This window comes from Apodemus sylvaticus, chromosome 12 (genome assembly GCF_947179515.1).
Source record: "Apodemus sylvaticus chromosome 12, mApoSyl1.1, whole genome shotgun sequence".
Taxonomy (NCBI): domain Eukaryota; kingdom Metazoa; phylum Chordata; class Mammalia; order Rodentia; family Muridae; genus Apodemus; species Apodemus sylvaticus.
Window position 1 is genome coordinate 32546286 of NC_067483.1, and position 19292 is coordinate 32565577.

Consider the following 19292-nt stretch of genomic DNA (forward strand, 5'->3'; position numbering starts at 1 on the left):
GAAGCTAACTGTTGTGTCCTTGGGATTCATTTTTACCTCAGCCAGCTGAATCAGGTTTTCTGAATAATTATGATTTTTTTCTTTATTAAGAAAGAAATACCTAACAAGTTGAAGTAAATTCAGGTCTATCTATATTTAGGGCTTTCCACAGAAATAGTGAAAAGAAAATTGTGTTGAAGGTTTTGATAAGTGAATTTACTTATTTTATTTGTTTCTTGTAATGGTTAGTGTCAATTTTCAACTTGACAAAATCATCTGGGAAGACTGGTCTCTGGTTATACCTGTGGGGGAGTATATTGATTACTTGATGTGAAAGATTGATCTTATCTGTGGGCTGGATGGTTCAGTGGGCATTCCTACCCCAAATAAATGGAGATGTGGAGGTGAGGAACACACATGCATTCGTTCCGCTTCCAGGTGCTGCAGTTGCTGGGACTCCCCCACAATGATGGACTGCACCTCTGAACTGTGAGCTCTATAAATAAACCCTTTCCCTCTTATGCTGTGCTTATGATAAAATATGTCAGGATATTCTATCATAGCAGCAGGCAAGAAACTAAGACAGCTCTATATGTGAAGTGTCAGATTTTAAAAAATGTTCCATTTCAGAAAGCCACCACCTTGTGTTTTCGAACAATAGAGTCCTGCATCAGTTGCTTCTTGAGATCATTCTCTAAAGGGATATTCTACGAATTGATTCTCTCCTTAGGAAAGTAAGTATTAGTTCCAAGTGTCACCTTGGAATCTATAGAACAGCAGCACACACTCCTCTTCAGCTCACACTCTACTCCTTGGCAAGCACTCACGTTTTCACCACTGTGTGGCTCCGAGACCCCAGAAAGAGTGTGGCTTCCTGTTTCTGCTTGCTTTCCTTTTGTGGTACTTGGCATCAAATCCTGGGTCTTGTCAACACCAAGTAAGGATTCCATCAACTATGTTAGCCCCACGCCCAGGTCCAATCTACTTGTTTTAGGTTGGCATATGTGAAGGCTTCCACTATTAGCTTGACAGGATCTAGCATCACCACAGGGCCAACCTTTGAGCATGTCATCTGGGTCAGACTAGGCTCTGGCCATATATATACAAGAGGTTAGTTAAGGGTCAGAATCCACCTTAAAATGGACAACACCACACTATGGTCGGGTCCCAGACTGAATACAATGGAGACAGGGATTTGAATACCAGCATTCATCTCTGTACTTCCCGACTGTGGATGTCATACGAACAGCTGCCTCACACTCTCACTGCCACACCTATGATGGACTGTGCCCTTGACCTGTGAGCCAGAATTAAACCCTTTCTCCCTGAAGTTGCTTTTATCAGGCATTATGTCACAGCAACAGGAAAAGTCACTAATATAACATCTAACTTCTTTGAGAAAAACCCTACCCCATATAGCAGTGATTCTCAACCTTCCCAATGCTGGGATCCTTTAATACAGTTCCTCATGCTGTGGTGACCCCCCCCCCATCATAAAATTATTTCATTGCTACCTTATTACTGTAATTTTGCTACTGTTATAAGTCGTAATGTAGCTATCCATTGTTTCCTGATGGGCATAGGTAACCCCTATGTAAGGGTCATTCTAACCCTGAAGGGGTCTTGAACCAAAGGCTGACAACCACTATAATAGTAGGACACATGAGACAAGGCCTCTGCACCAAGAGAATGCATCAGAGAGAGACAATCAAGCAACACATGGATGTTTACCTATCATGTGGCTCTGGAGTGCAACATCAGCGGCTCTGTCCTCTTCATCTCGTACATCCTCATCGACCTCTGCCCCCTGCAGCAAGAAGATACTAGAAGTTCTTACTCATTATTCTACAACAATCGCTTGCAAACTTCGTAATAGCACATTCTGTAATAAGTGTGTTGAATGTATACACCTGTGTAGCAATATGAACGTGTGTGTCTACTTTACTCTACTTTGCCTTTATTAACTGGCTTCATTACAGGTTTTAATTAAGAGAGCCCATTTCCAGAATTACAGCCCTAGCTTTGAACTGCAGCACTCACAGGGTCCCTGGTTCTATGTGTGGTTTCAAGATTAACTGCTTTGGTTTTAAAACTTTATAATGGAGTCATTCACACCAGGGTATTAGGAAACATTAAAGTCTAAGGAGCTATAACTCCTCCTGAGTCACAGACTTTTGCTATAAGTTATTTTAATAAGAATAAGGGACTATACTTGAATCATATTTAGGTCGTGTGACCCTTTCTTAGAATATAACTCTCTAAGAAAGTGTCTTTTTTTTTTCATTCTTTCCATAATGGAATAAGGAGACTGTGTTGTGTGCTCAGCAAACTAGACTAGCAAGACACATCTGCAAGTGTCATATTAAAAACATTTCCTCCTGCCTAGGGATGTTGATCAGTTGGTAGAGGGCTTGTCTGACCAGCATGAAGGCCTTGGTTCAAGCCCTAGCTCCATATAAACCAGACCTGATGGCACATTCATAAAACCCTAACCCTCATAAGGTAGAAAGGCATGATCATAAAAGTATGGAAGTTCAAGGTCATCCTCAGCTACATAATGAATTTGAGCTCAGCCTGAGCTATAGATGACCCTGTCTCAAAATAAAATAAAATAAAATAAAATAAAATAAAATAAAATAAAATAAAATAAAATAAAAACAAAAAGGTCTTCATCCCTTCAAGCTGGAATACTCCAGCTCCAGATGTCAGTGCCTCAAAAGAAATGTTAGAGAGAGTCCCATCAAGTCTTGGTATTTTATAGATGGTGATTCTGAGGGTTAGGACCTTCCTTAAGCTCAGCATATATATCTTAAGTAGAAACGCAGGCTTTCTAATCAAACAATGGGGCGCCGTGGACATCAACAACACCAATCATAGAAACAGCTGACTGATTTGGGGAGCTGGATCACTCAGAAAGGTGCTTGACGTAAAAGCATGATGGCTTGGGTTTGATCCCTCAACACCCATGTAAAAAAGCCACATGTGCTGGTATGGGATTTTAACTTGTAATTGCATCACCGAGGAAATCAAACAGGAAAATCCCAAGGGCTTACTGCTCAGCTACTCTAAGCCAGTCAAAGATCCTGGTCATTAAAACAATACAAAGTCCCTCAGGAGGGACAACTAAGGTTGACATCTTGCCCTTATAGCATGATCACACAGGATGTATGTGGCTCTTCCTCCCCACAACACACAAATAAGCAAAACTAGCCACACTTGCACTGTCTATGCCAGGACCCGTGCAACGGCATGTGTATGGTTACATATAGACATAGACAATGTCTATACGTATGGTTATACATAGACCTGACATGCTTGACCTGATGCTAGGGAATGGTGCTGTCCCAACACTCATGTGTTAAGAAAGGATGTACCCTGAAACTGCAGGGATGATACATCTTTATCGAAATGGAGGAGCTCAGATTTGAACTCAGAAAGCCAGACTATAGGCTGTTATCCATGTACAGGAACCTTCATGGTTCTCAGATTTCTATGCCATTACATCTGTGTAGACATAGTCTCAATATCAAGGCAGCCAAGGTCCTCAAGGAAATGCCAACCCCACAACAGCTCCTATAAGCTATGTTATAGCTGGTCACTTGGGCAGCCGACAACTACAACAGGAACAGGGCAATGCTGCTCAGGGATCTGCCCCGGGCTCAGGCTGAATATGATACAAACATTATGTTTACATCCAATGCTGTAGTCTGCATGCTGGCCTGGGGGCTAGATTTAGCTTTCTCCTTTTTTACCTCCTAGTTATCAACACTTACTGGGATAAAAACAATCATTTATACTTTATGACTATGCTGCACGTGGCTTCTAGGCTTACTCAAGGCTTATTGATCTATAAAGGGCATCTGCCAAGGGGTATTGTTAGTGGTTATGGATCTGAAAGGTCTTCTTGTTGATGTAGGAGCTGAAGGAAGGGCAGTATGAGAGAAGGGCGTAGTCCACTTCTCTACACAAACAGATGTCAATGCACAGCGAGGATGTATTATTTAAAACTATCTGTGTATGGAAATCAGGAACATACTTTATTTTGGCATCAGATTCTCTTCCTAATTATATTTTCATAGGCTCCAGTTTAAATTAATTTTCACTCTGGATCATGCAGCAGGTGGAATGTGGGGAACATTCCGGGGAGGTGAGAAAACTCTAGGTCAAGATGGGGAATTTGCCAAAGATAGTTCATTCTATGAAGAGGTGGACTTCTGACTAACAACTGTGTGCAGTGTTTCTGGTTTCAATGAGAGTTTCTTCTTTTTATCAGTGTTAGTGTCAGTGCTAGTGCTAGAGTTAATGTGTATATATGTGTATGTTTGTGCATACTCATGTATGGAAGCACAAGTGTCACATGTGGAGGCCAGAAGTCAACCTCAGGAGTTCAGGTGCCCTTCTTCGGGCACTGGCCACCTTTTTATTTTTACAACAGGATCTCTCAGTGGCCTGGCGTTCACTGACAATGCTAGGCTGGCTGGTCAGCTGCCTCTACCTTCCCAGTGTCAGGTGCATGCTACTATGTCTGGTATTTTATATGGGTTGTGGGAATTGAACTTGGGTCTTTGAGCAAGTTACTGACTGAGCTACCTTTCAGGCCCCAAGTGTTAGCATCTTCATCTTCTAATGATGTGTCTTTAACCCATGTCCATTGTGGAGCTCAAGAGATGCTTTAGATATCAGCATGCAGTATGGAGTCATTAATGTCACTGCCTTCATCATGACTGACTCGAACTATCAGAAGAGCAGGAGGAAAAGAGTTTGCAAAAGTCATAAGAGGCAAAAGTGAGACTACAACCCACTACGACAGACAGACACATGTGACTTCACAACTGAACTCTATATTTAGGCACTCCGAATTTGTAATCCTGTATATCTGTCCTCTCTGAATGACTCTAACCCTATGGGCTTCTGAAGTAAAGAACACTTTTTTTTTATACCAAAATCAACTCAAGGGCCAGGAAGAATGACTTGCCATGAAAATGTGCGGGAGTAAGAGGGGGAAGCAGAACGAGAGGGGAAGATAGCCAAAAGACCAAGATTCTGGGATGGAAAATGAGTGAGCTGATATCTTTGGATATTTCACGTCTTAGAAAACTTAGCAAAAGGAAGGCTGCTTATTTGCATCAAAACAGCATTTGGAATGGAATCATTCAATTAAGGATGCTGAAATTATTACATTTTGCAGGACTTAATAAGATGATAACCATTTGTGTAATTATGGTAGTATTTTTGGCTATTTCATCTCGGCAGCCCCGTCTTAATGGGATGGTATTTGATGATTTCTTTATTAGCAGATGTGATTTTCTTTAGAAGAGGTGACACTTGGGAGAAGAGAATCCCATCATTTATATTAACGCACATGCACAGGAGGCCATCTCCCTCCTATGTCCCATGGAGGTGTGTCATCCCTTTAACTTTGATAATGATTTTCATTTTTTGTCTTGCAGTATTCAATAAGAGCTTGGAGCTGTCTTCCTTTAAAATTGTTATTCAGAAAACAACCCCCACTCATAGGAAGGAACAACTTGAAGCTGACAGCAAGCAAAGCACACACAGGCTCATCTTTCTAGGGGAGGTCTTCCCTACCCTTCACTTAAACACAAAATATACATCTCAAGCACCAAGTAACATGGCTGCTGGTCTAAATTACACAAAGCATTAGAGCCGAATGGTCTACCAATGATGGCAGAAGTGGGCACATCAGCCTTTAATTAAAGTTCTATAGAGAGAAAAAGATTTATTTTGGTGAAGCATTGCTGGTACTTTTACACATTTTATCTTAACTATACTAAAAAGGACCAAACAGTTACTGGTGAGCTAAGTAGTTTGTGACATAAAGGGATTTGAGGTCTATATAAAACATATATGGAAACAATCTTTCTATTATGATTACCAGTGATCCTTAGTTTAAATTTTCAGCCTGACACATCTGGAAGGAGAGAGTCTCAGTGTGGGGCTATTAACATCAGATTGGCCTGTGGCATGCCTGTGGGGATTGTCTTACTATACAATAAGATAACTATACAGTAAGATGTACCCACTGTGGGCAGCAACATTACTTAGGCTTTGGGTATGGAACTGTGTAAGAGTGGAGGAATTAAGCTGAGCACAGCAGGCAATCAAGAAAGCACACATGGATTCGCTGCTCTGGGCTCTCCCCCATAGATGTGATGTGCCTAGCTATCTGAAGTTTCTGCCTTGACTTCCCTCCAAAATAGTGGCCTATGACTTGGAATTGTGAGCGATAGTAAATCTCTTCTCCGCTAAGTTGCTTTTTGTCAGGATATTTTTATCACAGTAATTGAAAGGAAATAAAAACAATCACTAAATATTAAAATGGTTAAAAATGCCTTGGGCTCTTGGGAATAAATGTAATTTCATTGTCTGAAGACCTAAGCCTGGTGGCACATTGTGTTAGGAGATTTGAGAGAAGGGCTTTTAGGGCTACGGCTCTATATCAGGGGTAGGTAGGTTGCTTGCCTTGTGTGTGTGTGTGTGTGTGTGTGTGTGTGTGTGTGTGTGTGTGTTCCCAGATCCAAGTACTGCCTGGCAAAAAGAAGAAAACCCTTGACTTAGCTTTGCCTTGACAATGAAGTAGTGTTTGCATTCACGATGATGTTGTGACATCAATGGTGTTATCTATCACTATTATTTCCAACTAAACAACTACTATAAGGAAATTTCTTCCCAACCTACTTTAAAATAAGCAGAAGGCAAATTTACCTTGAGCCCCAGGGAAAGAGAATTCCCTTAAACTCTGAATTTTGAAAGGTTCAAGGGTATTCACGATAATGAGCAATGGTATAAGAATGCATTTTGTTTTGCATCTAATCTTCTACCTGAGATGATAATGCATGATAAATATGCTTTCTCTGCTATTTCTTACTATCTCAAAGGACACGGAAGCACAGTCCTTCCTGAACTCGGTAATCTTAGCCCAATTCACAAAAGTGAGGACACGAATAACAATAGTTTTAAAATCCGGAGTTGGGGATGTGGCTCAGTGGACAAGACTGCTTCCTCTGTGGGCATACTGACCAGAGTTCAGGTTCTTGGAACCCACAAACATGCAGACAGGGCAGGATGAACTTGCAAACCCAGTTGGCCTGAGACAATCTAGGAGGCAAAGACAGGGGAATTCCCAGAAGCCCACAAGCCAGCTAGCCTAGACTATGCAACAGCAAACAAGAGACCCTGCCTAAAACAAGAGGGAAGCTGAGGTCCAAGGTAGGAATACACAGGGACACGTTCACAGCTGGTCTTCTCCAGGTTAATAATACTCTTTTATATTGAAAGCCTTCTCAGCATGACTGATTTCCTCTCTCAGCTAAGGAGAGAAATTAGCATATTCCTATTGATTGTGTAAACTTGGGTTGCTTAGGTAATCTGTGGACTTCACAGGGAATATTAAGAGTGTTCCTTGCAGATATACTGGGGAGAGCAGAGGTCCCTTCTCTTACCCCTAGGAAGACTTCAGATGAGGAAGGAAAAGCATGTTAAATTACTTTAGCATTAGGCTGTAATAAGAAAGCAAAAATGAAATTGTAGAAGCTCAACATAGGCTCTTTTTTGTTTTTTTGGTCCTTCTGTACAGTAAAGATATACCCTAAGCTGTCAGAGCCATATTAAATGGGGCATAGTTAAATGGCGTGCCTGTGATAAGGGGCTCGGCTGGGCTATCAAAGCCTTCCATCAGTAGGATTGAATTTCCAGCATATTGCACGCTTCTCTACGCTCCTTCTCCCTTTTTCCTTTCAGTGACACTACAAGGGCAGCTTCAGATATGCTTATAATTTGTGGTTTTATAATGCAAGGGACATCCATGTTTTCAAAGAGCTATGATGTCATATGAGCCAAGAGTTAAAATGGGGGGTGGGGAAGACCTGCAATGAACAGAGTCAGCTTGAAAGAAAGACCTTAGAGCTCTTTGGAGTCCGGGCCTATCAGAGGAGAAACATTTCCAATGTGTGTGTTGTCTTAGATGTGTTTGTGAAGAAAGCCCACCCTGAGGATGGGGTTACCTCAGCAGCTTGGGAACACCAATCGGGATTGCTGTTAGAATCTGTTCTCTTCAAACACCCAACTTCTCCCTAAATGTTAGTCTATCTTAAATGTCTTGCTCTATTAAAGTAGGACGATACAAAAAGAATACTTTCTCTGTGTCTATACCAGTGCATATTTGTAGTAGGTATGCACACATGTGTGCAGCCATAGTTCAGTGTCACCTGTCTTTCTCAAGGACTTTCCAGTTTCTGGTGTGCCAGTTGCGGGGTGTATGTGTAAGTTTGTGTGGATGTGCGCATGCACACATGGTTGCATATTTATGTAGGACAGATGATGTCAGATGTCTGTCTCAGTCACTCTCCTCTTTATTGATCGAGAGAGAAGGTCTCTCGGTGAACCTGGTGCTCACTGAAGGAGGTAGATTTGGTGACCAGTGAGCTGGAGAGAGCTGCCTGCCTCCTTCCTCCACCTCCCCAGGGCTTGAATTTATAGTAGCATGCCATCCTGGCTAGATTTTTACTTGAGTACTAGGGATCCAAGCTCAGATTGACATGCTTGCATGGCCAAAGCTATCTCCCCAGATAAAATCATTTTACCTTGAGAATATCTGGTTGTTTTTAAGTACTCTGTATAGCTCACAGCTCTCTGCCTGTGTAGGATTACCTGTTATGCACAGCTTCCATAAAGAATAAACGGCACACAGAACATCAAACTAGCCGACACGTTCTTAACTCATCTGGCCTTTTCTTATCTCTTATCCCATTCCTCTTTCGCTGCTGCTCGTGCTAGAATCATCATCAAGACAAAATTCTAGCACTGGGTATCATTCTAAGATGATCTTGGCAGCAACGCTTTCTGGCAATGTATAGAGATTATAGCATTGTCTGAAAATAGTCCCAATGAGAACAGTATTCTCATACGGAACCACACCCACACAAGGTCCAGCTGCCACCATTAGCAATTGTCACCTGTGTTTCTCTCTTCCTTAAAAAACAAAACAAAACAAAACAAAACCAAAAAAACAAAAACAAACAAACAAACAAACAAACAAAACCCAAACTTTTTTCTCTGGTTAGGCAGATGGCTCAGTAGTTAAAATGCTTGCCAGGGAAGGGTGAGGACCCAAGTTTAGATGCCCAGTATCTATATAAAGACGAGCATAATACGGTATGTCTGTGGCCTCAATGAGATGCGGTGGGACATGGATACAGGAGAAACACGGAACTGTGTAGGTCAGCTAGCTTGCTCTACATAGCCATGAACAGGAGATCCTGTCTCAAATATGGAGGATGGGAGGAATGACAGTGGACATTGTCCTCTGACCTCTACATATGTGTTAGCATATGAGACACTGCTATTCACATAGAAATGTACATAGACGAGGAGAGGAAAGAGGAAGAGAGAAAGGGGAGGAAAGAAGGAGAAAAGAGGGAGGAAAGAAGATATTTATATATAAAAAGGCACAGTCTACATATTAGAAAGACAGTCTATTCTCCCATTGCCACCACCCCACTTTACCGGAACATCTAGAACCAAGTGTTTTCTAGCCAGCATGGAGAAGTGCTTACCAAGGATTCTCTTGGTTTTTCCATATCGACTTTGGTTTTGATGTTTTTCTTTTGACTTCCTTGAGTGCTCACAGAGCCGCTGGCGAAACAGGAGCCCTGGGAGGTGCCCTCTAACACGCTCCTGCAGGAAACACCCTTTGATCCGCTCTCTGTCTGTACAGCGGCTTTCTTATCAACTCTGCAGGTAGAAAGTGATTCCTCTGATAAATTACATCGGCCATTTTCAATCACGCTCTTCTTCCAGCCCTTTAATGTTTAAGGTAACCTCAGTGTGGTTCTTTGTCTTTGAACCTTTCCGTGATAAGTGTTGCTCTTTAGCCTTGAGCAAAAATATCTTCAAATATTTCACTAGTGTGTTAATTTAGATTTGCAAGGATAATAACTTATTTCATTACACTGTTTATTAAATGTGCGCACATACAAACAGGTTTGTGTGCATTGGTGTGTGTGTGTGTGTGTGGTATAGGATGTCTTCTTGTTAGGTGTTTATGACACAGAATATTTCATTGGCCTGGATCTCCCAAGTAGGTTATGATGGCTGGCCAGAGAAGCCCAGGGCTCTGTGTCTCTACAGCCTCTGCAATGGGATGACAAGCCCGTGCCATCATGCTTGGCTTTTGTGTATGTGGCTTCTGAAGACAGAGTTTAGGTCTTCATGCTTGTAAGGCCAGCACATTACTGACTGAGCCATCTCCCCATAGCCTCTATTTTATTTTTATAATTGCTTTTGGGGAGGTACAGAATATAAAACGCCAAAGGGTGATTGCTAAATACATTTCTGGCTTAAGATCGGCAGGAAAAGTAATTACTTCTGGAAAGTTCTAAGTATACATTTGCTCAGCGCGATCAATGAAATCGGCATGCTTTCAAACGTGTGTGTAATTTTCTTCCATTTCATGCGATGTGGGTACATTCATGGTTCCTGGTGTGGGTTGAATTGCTATCAACCTGGATGTAACTCACTATTCTTTAATTTCAAAGACCATTGGCTTGGTTAAGAAAGGAACATGAACTAAATTATCATTTTATTGCTAACTTTTATTTCACTGTTTAAATTACGGCTAATGTATAAGAGATTATATTCTCTGCGTGTATGGAGACTGTGCTTGGCTGTTATTTAATGATCAGGAAGTAAATAGTTCTCCTTGGGCTGGGGGAGCAGGGAGACCCCTTTACATTGCCCTTCTCCGTTCACATGCGTGTTACCTACCTGTTTAGAAGTTCTGTCATGAAGGCATCTTTTGTTGGGCACACAGAGGGGCTGAGTCTATTCCTTGGCTCTGACTTCATTTGGTTATAAATGTCTTGGGATGCTTTCAGACTCTCTGTGCTTTGCAATCCATCGTCTGCACTCTGACCATCTGCCTTTTTGGTACCCCTACTCAGTTTGTTTTCTATCTTCGATTGTACTTCAGCTTTCTTCTTCTCCTTTTTCCTCTCAGATTTCAGTTTTGTGTCCTTCTTTTCCACTTTAGTCTTGGAAGCTTCCGTTCCCCTGCTACTGAGAGCTGGAAGCCTGCTCTTTCGAAAACCAAACCAGCTGGTGAATGAAGGCCCTGCCCTGGCCTTCGCTTCCACAGAGGCGGGCTTTGTCCGTACTTGGCCTTTTTCCACATTCTCCTGAATGCACAACATGACCTTTTCTTCGATGGAGGGTGAGAGGGGGGCTTCTGGGCTCACGACAGTAGTCCCAGTCGGAGAAGCATCTGGATGCCTTCCAGAAGTTTCTAGCTTAGAGATCCCACTTGTTTCCAAGTCGCTTGGATGCTGCATCCTCCCTGGAACTTGCAGGGATTGAGGGCATTCTGACAGAGTAGATGGCTGCTGATGGGGGCCACTGCTGGTCTGCTCATGTACCTCGCTCCCAGGACAGTCTTCCTGAGTAGAGAACTGTTGGTCTTCCACTCCAGGAAGGAGGAGTCCTTCTGGCCTCATGAACATCCTCAAAGGTATCTTGCTTGGGCTTCCATGCTGACTGCTAGGACTCCCCGTGCTACAGAGAGAACCTTGCCTGGAAAGGGGGTTTCCCAGAGGCCTTCCAGCACTGGGCAGATTATCAGATGTTGAGATAGAGGGAGTCTCGCTTGGGGACCCTTCCATTGAGATATTCTGTCTGGTGAGGGAATTGCCTCTCTCAGCCGTGTTGGTGATAATCTGAGTTCGAATCTTGCCTGGCCCTTCTGTTGGGGGTGTGGAAGGCTTCTCTCCCAAGTGGATGCTAAAGCTCTGACTCCGAGCTTTGGCTCCATTCATGCCTAGAGCAGGCTTTAGGTGTGGCTTGCTAGAGGAGAAGGATCTTTTTATGGCTCTGCTGTCTACCCCGTCTCTTCCGTCATCTCTGGAGATGCTACTTTCCAACGACTCTGGCAGTGTTGACTCTAAGGCAAGTCCTCTAGCTAGACTGTCTGGACCTCTCAGACCTAGTGAGGCTGCGGTTCTCTCAGATCTTGAGGTCTCCAGACTTGCAGGGTCTTCGGAGTCCTCAGGATTAGATTTGTTTGCTGCTGACACAGAGCTCCGAGATGCTTCATTCAAACTATCCTTTTCTTGTTTCCCTGGTACCATGGAAGTTTTCCTGAGCAACTGAGGAGACTTCATGAGAACTTTGAGGCCTACTGGGAGGCGAGTTTTCGGTCCTTTCTCGGGAGGGTTTTGGTCACCTTGTGAGGTGCCCTGGTTTCTACAGGATGAGGAATAGGAGGATGGAGTGTTAACCTGAGGTGTCAGGGACTCATTCGTCCCTGAGAATGAAGGCCTGTGGGGCATCACAGTGCTGTCACTCAACTGTCTTTTTCTCCCTGGAGACAAGCTTTTACAGGATGTCACCTCTAGCAGTTCACAGCTTGAAGGACAAGTCTTGGCTGTCTGTAAGTCTGTGTCCATGTGGGAGGTTCCAAGTGCGTGGTGAGTGGGAGGTTTAGGGATGCCTCTTTTTGGAGAGACTTTTGGAGGCCCTGAAGCCATCACAGCAAATGGGCTAGAGGATGTGTGCTCAGGGTACTGGGTATGCACCACTGCTTGGGTCGAGGGAAGAGCTGGAGGGAAGGTAGACTTTCTGGAGGCCACAGATGGTTTCTTCTTCTGTATTTCTGACATAGCTGGACTGGAAGAGACAAGACAGGCAGAGGATCCTTTCCACCCTGGACTTACATTGTCTCCAGGGACAGGTGATGGTGGTGGTGGATAGTCATAACTGGGTCTAACCAGGAGGGACACTGACCTCCCTGGAGGAGTTGGAGGGGAAGGAGACCTCATTCTTGTCTGTGTCTCAGAGCTACGGCCTCTGGTCCTCATGGGGGACTCACCACTGTCTCTTCTACCCATGGGATGCCTTGATTGGATCCCTGCAGTCTGACTCTTGGGGGATTGAACCCAGTTCTTTTTATTGGAAATTTTGGAGATATGAGGAATCTGGGTGGGGTGTTTTGGAATGTGTGATTCTGGTTGTATATCACAGAGAGAACCAGGGCTCTCTGCTTTTATACATTGTAAGAGTTTCCCCGTAGGGGATGCTGGTGTCTTTTCAAGAGTCACTAGAGAACTGGAGGGGACTAGCATGGTGGGCCGAGGCTCCACCAGTTTGGATTTCTGAGGTGAAGACTTGCCTCTGGAAGGAATTTTTGTCAGACCTTGCTTTGCATAGACACCCATGTTTGCAACAGGTCTAGAATTACTCTGCCAGGCTACCCCTTGTGTTGGTTTGGCAAGCTTTGGTCGTGGGGAATTCTGAGTTACTATAGTCCGAGAGCTGAAGGAATCATTTGGAGCTGTGAGAATCCTGTTTTCATCTTTTGGAATGTTCTTCTCAGTCTCCTCTTCAGGTCTCTTCAGAAAAGGATAGTCTCTTGCAGTAGCTCCTGCCTGTAAGTGAGTAATTCCCTGAGGTGAAAGTTCAGTGAGTTCTCCTGAGGGCCCAGCAGGGGCTGAGCTGATGGAAACTTCATCCCTGGTGACAGTGACAACTCCAGCCTGGTGAGAGCTGAATTCCACCAGCTCTCCATTTTCTGCATCAAATATGACCCTGACACATTCTTCTGAAGAGGTCCTCTTGATAACCCTTTGCTGCTTGATGACGCTGAATGCCTTTGCGCTAGGCTCCAAGTGGGTGGGGCATTCTCCTTCCCCCAGATCACGAGGGCCACATTCAGACTTTCCGAATCCCACCTCTAGGGTCTCCATGGACTTGTCGGTGTCCCCAGTCAAGGACAGGTCTGAATGGCTTCTCTCATCGCTGCTCTCTATGTGCAGCTCATTTAGGGTTTCATTGTCATCAGTATCAGAAAGCTGAAGGTTCCGAGGCACTCGGCCATGACCTTGGCTGTGTGGGTCCCTATCTCTTTGCACCCAGGGCAGGTGAATGCTGGAGCATAGCTTCCTCTCCAAGGGGCAGTGGCTGGCACAACGAGCTAGCCTTTCAGGCATTTCCCTGGTATGAACTGAGACCGTACCTTCTGCAAAGTATTTTCTATGTGGCTCCCAGTTAAATAGACTGTCTGAAATGCTGTGCGTCAATTTACTGCCCTGTATCCTACAGCCCTGGCTTGGAGCCATTAGTGGCAAGGCTGATGACGGGAAGTCTTCATGTGCATCCTCATGAGAATTTGCATCACAGATGAAGGTCTGATGGAGATTCTGGCCGGGGATCCCCATGCCAGGTGGTTGGCAGGGCGGATATTCCTTGAGGCTGCTGTTTTTAATTCCTGGCGAATAGATGCCTTCGTTGGAGTTCATGCAATCTTTATAACCCCATTTGCTTATCACTGATGATGGTGACTCAAGGAATGCTTTCCGACTCTGTAGCTTCCTCAGTCCTTCCAAAATGTGGCTTTCTTTGATACGGGTTGGAGGTAGTTCATCTGCAGGGCTGGCGAACCCGCTTGGGAGTGAAGAATCGATACTCAGTCTTTTATCCCAGATCCGTGATGATTGCTAGGAAAGAAAAATATAGATATGAGACGTGATTGAACCAAACAGATCTCAAATAAACAAAGGAAAAGCCCCTCCGTAGATTTAATTTGTATAAGTGGGTGATAAATATTCACACATATGAACAGTTTCTACAATGGCAACTATGCAGTAAATATCCACTCCATAAGACCCTGTGCTAAGCAGCATGGTGAAATAGAGAAATGAAATGTAAGAACTATTCCTTTAAGTGTAGAAAACCCAACTGGAGTGAGGAACCATTAGCACAGCTAACTACGTGTCGAGAAAATACGGATGAGAAGGAGAATGAGGCTGGCTATTGTAGAGGTTCACAGGGAACACCTGTGGGTCTATATGGAGATAGTAAGAGGTATGAAGGAGAGACATTTGATTTTTTTTAACTTAACTATTCCTTCAAAGACTTATAGACTTACCTAGAGTTCTAGGTGAGGAAAATGTCTTCCAAGCAGAAGAAACAGAATGGTTAGATATGCAAGTCAAGAAGGTGTGCTCAAGAAGTTTCTTCTAGGGAATGGGCAGAGGACAACATAGCCTCACTATAGACAGTGAAGGCAGAGCAGAAGGAGGGGGACGGAGGAGAGAGCAAAGCAATTCAATCTGCCAGTCTAATGGTTGGTCGCTCTTTGTCATTGTGAGTGTCTAGGAAAGGTTTCTGAAGTTAGCATGTGCACCAGCAAACATGTGTGTGCATATCTACATGAATATCTGGACATTACCAGTGGCTTCCCTGTGGTCACTACTCTTTCAACTGAGGTTAGCAGCTCAGTTTCCTGCCCTTGCACCTTCCCAAATGCCAGTCTTCCAAAAGTGGATGGGAAATGAAATATAAGGTTCTCCACAGTTTTGTTTTTCACAGAATGGATAACAAGGAGCAGAGAAGTGACATCCACTGAGGACCTCTACCAACTACTGGCATGCTGCTTTAACTGCAGCTTTGGACCACCATGAGAGAGATGCCTGAGTCCTTTCCCTTTGCTGTGGGACTCTGAGGCCCAACAAGCCTGCTCTGTGGCAGGTCTCAGAGATAGGAGATTTGGACAAGCATCTGGACTCCTATCTTTTCTTTTTCTCGGAACTTACTACAAACCCGTGAAATTGGTTGCCACCCCAAAGTGTCTAGAGTGGAGTATGAACTTGGGCTGCCAGCTCTGGAGTCCACACTCTTAATCTGGGTGCTGTACTGCTATATCAAGCTTAACTGGTAGTCTCCTTTCTGTCTGCATGATCTGGTGTTAAACAAAACCCACAGGATTTCTTGGCAGTGTTCTTCCAATGGCATTTCAGAGTTTAAGTCGGAAACTAGCACACTGGAACAATGAAGGGCTGACCTACATGAAAAATTATTATTTTCTTTTTAATTGTATGTATGTATGTATGTGTATATGTATGTATGTGTGTATGCATGCATGAATGTGGCTGTGTGCACATCAGTTCAGGTGCTCATAAAGGATGAAAGCAGGTGTTTGCATCCCTAGGGCTGAAGATGCAGGTGGTTGTGAGCTGCACAATGTAGCTTATAGGAACTGGGTCTTCTGGAAGAGTGGTATAAGCACTTCACCACTGAGCCATCTCTTCAGCCCGGCTCAGGATCTTGTCAAAATTCCTAATGGCGACTGATTTTAGGAACAAATATGGCAGTTTCAGAGGATCATTATGCCAGCTAGCCCCTGTCAAAGAGTCTGAATATGAACTGAATGCAGACATGAAAAAGGACCAGCAACCTCCATCAGAAACTGAACTGTTTTGTAAGCTATGGACATTGGATTATATCTAAACCATTTTCCTGAAATTTACTCTTGTTATCTCCAGCACACACATTTATTTGTCTTGACGTCCAATTATTTATTTTCTTCAGAAAAGTCTCCAGTGTCTGGAGCTGCTGGGACAGATGTGATTTGCTGACACTACCCTTTTCCTCTTAGAGCTTCGTTCTTCAATTTTCGGAAATTGCATCATTCAAAGCTCCTCTGGAAATCAGAAGATATATCATCCCAGAGCCTGAGTATTCTAGATGGAACAGAGAATTGGCTTGCTCGGTGTGTGTTTCTAAGATTTCCCATGATCTTGAGAGTCACACAAGTAAACTCAGCTCCTGCCTACTGACCTCTCCTCTTCTTGTCCCCAGCCAGTTCATGCTGTATTTCAATATACCAATAAAGTCAAAGGCTGTGAATCTTCTGATGAGATAAGCTACATTCCCTCCCCGAGTCTCTCATGGGAGTTTATATTGATGAGTTGAGACAAGTGTGGACCTCTTGAAAGTTGGCAGGGGTAGCAGGGGAACATGAGAACCTCAGGGGACAGAGCCTGGGGAGGGGCATCTCCTATAACTGTTACATTCTTTGTTCAAGAACGCAGAATAGAGTACTTAGGAGGCAGTACAGAAGACTGAAGGAGGCCTCCGATAAGCTTGGGGCACAGTTAGTGTCCTCAAGACCTTTCTATCTCTTGCCAGGAAAATACTACATGTTATTTATGGAAATGTTGGTGTTCATGGGAATAACTCAATGCCAACAGCAGGTATAAGCTTTCTATATGAAAGGATGACTCAACAAAGCCAGGATGACTCAACAAGGCCAGGATAACAGAGTCATCAGCAGGAAGGTTCTAGAACTAATACCTGGTTTTATCATGCACTGCCATGTGCTTGGGACATATATTTAAATCCTCAGAAGCAGGGTTTTCTTAGCTAAAAATTTGGGATAGTTGGGGCTGGAGAACAGCTTAGTTAGTAAACATGAGGACCTGAAGCTGATACCCAGAGCCCATTTTTAAAAATGCCAGGCATGGAGGCATGTGCTTAGAATTCCAATACAGGTGAGGCAGAGCCAGGAATATCCCCAGGGCTTGCTGCAGGCAGCTAGCCAAGCTGAACTGGTGAATTCCAGGTTCAGTGAGAGACTGTGTCAAAAGAACATGGTGGATGATATCAAAGAAGTAATAACTGAGGCTGACTTCTGGCCATTATATGCACTCCCCCCCCCACACACATGTACACACAGATACCTGTAAATATGTATACCTAGCACACATACATGAATGAGGAATGCATACACAGATGAGGAAAACAGGACTTTAAATATGTTGTAAGTGTTAAATGAGTTATATTTGTACAGTACTTTTAAGAGTGGGTCACATATGGTAGTAACTGAATCTATTAGAACCAGATTTCCCAACTGAGAAAGGCTAGTGAATTTTTTACATGCTTTTCTTTCTGTTTCTACAACAAATGATATTTAAAAAATAGTTGTGGGCTCAAAGAAGCTATTACTCACACATTTATTATTATATAATTTAACAATGTGTTCCTGTTCAGAATCCTGTGATTTATTATGTAAGTCAATACTAAATAAAACACCTGATGCTAGACACAAACTGCAGAAATAATGTAACTTTAAAATGTCCCAAGGGCCCAGATATAGCTTGCTAGGACCCTGAGAACTGAAAGTGTACTTTTTGAGCTGTCACAGGCTGTAAACTGTCATAGGTACACTTGGACTGTCACTGGGTGGCCATCTGAGGAGTGTCTCTGAAGGATTTTTTCTCTCTTTCAAGGGAGATATTGCCTTAGTATATCAAAGACTGTCCCAATTAGAAGAATGCCCACCAGTTATTCTTTAGGTAGACAGGTGTCCAGATAGTAGGTAAGGTTCTTATCATGTAACTATGATGATCCAAATTTGATCCCTAGTACCAAAATTAAAATGTTCGGTGTACTAGTGAATACTTTTAATTCTAGTACTGTCCAGGCAGATACAAATAGATCCTTGGACTTGCTGGCCAGCCAGCCTAGGCTGCTTTGAGAGTTCTAGATCAAAGAGGGATTCCCAACTCAATACAAAGGAAAGAAAGAAAGAAAGAAAGAAAGAAAGAAAGAAAGAAAGAAAGAAAGAAAGAAAGAAAGAAAGAAAGAAAGAAAGAAAGGAAGGAAGGAATGATGGAAGGATGGAAGGAAGGAAGGAAGGATGGAAGGAAGGGTAGAAGGCTCCCAGGGAACAGCCTAACAATCCTTTGGCATATAGACAAACATGCATACACAGGCATGAGCCTGTATACACATGTGCACCCCACATACATACACAAATAAAATGATGAAAAAAGCAAAAATGGCCATTGGAGAGAAATGGAGAAGCAAAAAGGAAATAAAAGGCAGAAGCACAACAGGCAAACGGCAGGGAAGTACTAGTTGCTCTTTCAGAGGACCCGAGTTTAGCTTCTTGGGAAGGGTGCTCACAGCCACCCAGGACTCTCATTCTAAGGAATGCACTGTCCTCCGTTGGCCTCTGTGGCCACTCGTTTGCAAGTGTGCATGCCCACATTTGAACACGTACATAAAAATAAATCTTTAAAAAGACAACAGGAGAAGAGAAGGGGATCGTGTGGGGCAAAAAACTTTCAGGAACACAGTGAGATAAGAAAACCACTCGGACTGTTGTCCCATCACTCTCTTGGCCAGGATGTGGCAGTCATTATTCCGGGCTCTGAGCTACTCCTCATGGGAGCAATTTAGATAAATGCAGTCTGCTCTCTGCTTTGCATTAGAAGCCTAGGTCTATAGGAAGAGCCTCAAAATGCAAACTGGAAATCTTTTTCAGAGCTCCAGTTCAGCAGATGACAAAGCTACTCCATCACCAGTAGAGTCTATAAGTTCTGGAGTTTTTTTTTTTTTTAAGTACTGAAAACCGCAGACGAAATTCATCCAAATAGTAGAAAAGTTAACTCTGAATACTCTGACTTGCAGTTTCCATCCTGGTGAACTTTGCTAACTTTTGAGGAACTGCTAAAGTAGCT

At 43.4% G+C, this 19292-nt stretch overlaps 1 protein-coding gene across 1 annotated transcript in view; it reads right to left on the reverse strand.

The window, feature by feature from the left end:
- The window catches only part of Nckap5 (NCK associated protein 5), a gene marked incomplete at its 5' end in the record, with an annotated part of 602587 nt that overhangs the window by 107168 nt on the left and 476127 nt on the right, over positions 1–19292 (reverse strand). Inside the window, 3 exons of the mRNA XM_052201054.1 lie at positions 1711–1786; positions 9555–9732; positions 10765–14483. Of these exons, the coding sequence (XP_052057014.1) occupies positions 1711–1786; positions 9555–9732; positions 10765–14483 (3973 nt within the window). The remainder of the gene's footprint in view (positions 1–1710; positions 1787–9554; positions 9733–10764; positions 14484–19292) is intronic.